This window comes from Sinocyclocheilus anshuiensis, unplaced genomic scaffold (assembly GCF_001515605.1).
Source record: "Sinocyclocheilus anshuiensis isolate Anshui unplaced genomic scaffold, SAMN03320099.WGS_v1.1 scaffold2085, whole genome shotgun sequence".
Classification (NCBI taxonomy): domain Eukaryota; kingdom Metazoa; phylum Chordata; class Actinopteri; order Cypriniformes; family Cyprinidae; genus Sinocyclocheilus; species Sinocyclocheilus anshuiensis.
In genome coordinates this window covers 233219-234549 of record NW_015554052.1, presented here as the reverse complement: position 1 = coordinate 234549, position 1331 = coordinate 233219, and the positions used below count along the sequence as shown (strand labels likewise).

The 1331-nt window shown below is 40.0% G+C and overlaps 1 protein-coding gene across 1 annotated transcript in view; it reads left to right on the top strand.

The window, feature by feature from the left end:
• Positions 1-1331, top strand: part of LOC107668469 (carbohydrate sulfotransferase 8-like) — a 4047-nt gene that overhangs the window by 1356 nt on the left and 1360 nt on the right. Inside the window, exon 3 of the mRNA XM_016460342.1 lies at positions 589-1296. Coding sequence (XP_016315828.1) covers positions 589-1296 — 708 coding nt within the window. The remainder of the gene's footprint in view (positions 1-588; positions 1297-1331) is intronic.

Below are 1331 nucleotides of genomic sequence, written 5' to 3'. Positions count from 1 at the left end.
TATCCCAAATTCTCATTCATTTTATGCACACATTTTTCATTTTGACTTTTAGGTTCTCATTATTTTAATAGTGATTAAAATCATCCTATCTGAACACAATGATTTTGTTTTAATTAAAATAAAAATTAAATTAATTGAATTCAGTGCTGTAAATACCACCATGATGTATGAATACTTCACAATTCAAATAATTCTTTTTTTTTTACATTTAAAATACTGAGAATTTGTGAGAAAATTGATTTAAAATTATGATAATTAATTACAAATTTGATTTTAAATAATTAATTTAAAATGTACAAACATTTTTTAGAGTGAAATATAACCGAATACATATATTCCTCTATTATAATGACAATATATATTTATTTGAAATTACGATAATTGAAAAAATAGTTAAATATTTTTGACCAAAATATAAGAGTTAAATAAATTTCCGTCTTATAATGTACATAAATACATTTATTTAAAATGATGATTATTTCAAAAATATTTTAAAATCTTTTTTTGGAGTGAAATATAACAATAAATATATTCCTGTTATAATGTCAGTATGCTTCATCGGTTTGTCTTATGTGTGTGTGTTTGAAGGAGCAGTGCGCTCAGTTCAGTGAGGTCGTGGGCAGCGTCTCTGCTCGACTCGGCAGAGTCAACCAGCGGTCAGAGGAGGGCGACATCGACCCCATTTCACCGATGCAGCTGCCAGATTCCCAGTGGAAACGACAAGCCGCCACGCCGGGGTCCCGGGAGCACGACCCGAGCTCTCAACAGGTCACCAAACGCCACCGGAAACTATTAAAGACCAGCCCGGTGCGGCGACCCCACACGAACTCTTCACACCCACCATCATCTTCATCGAGCTCACGGCGTCTGTCTGACATCCAGGAGTCCCGTCGACGGATCATACGGGAGGTCTGCGGGAAATATCGGAGTAATATTTCACGGACGATAACGCCGCATCACGTGTCGCGGATTTACGTGGAGGACCATCATAAACTGCTGTACTGTGAGGTGCCTAAAGCCGGATGCTCCAATTGGAAGAGAATCCTGATGGTTTTGGCCGGCGTCGCCAACTCTACGCGAGAAATCAATCATGTGGCTGTTCATTACGACAATCACCTGAAACGCCTGGACAGCTTCGACCATCAAGGCATCTCTAAGCGCTTGGAGACGTACACCAAAGTCCTGTTCATCCGAGAGCCGATGGAGAGACTGGTGTCTGCCTTCAGGGACAAATTCGAGAGCCCCAATTCCTACTACCATCCCGTATTCGGAAAGCCCATCATCTCCAAATACAGGGTGAATGCATCGCAGACGGCTCTGAAGACGGGAAG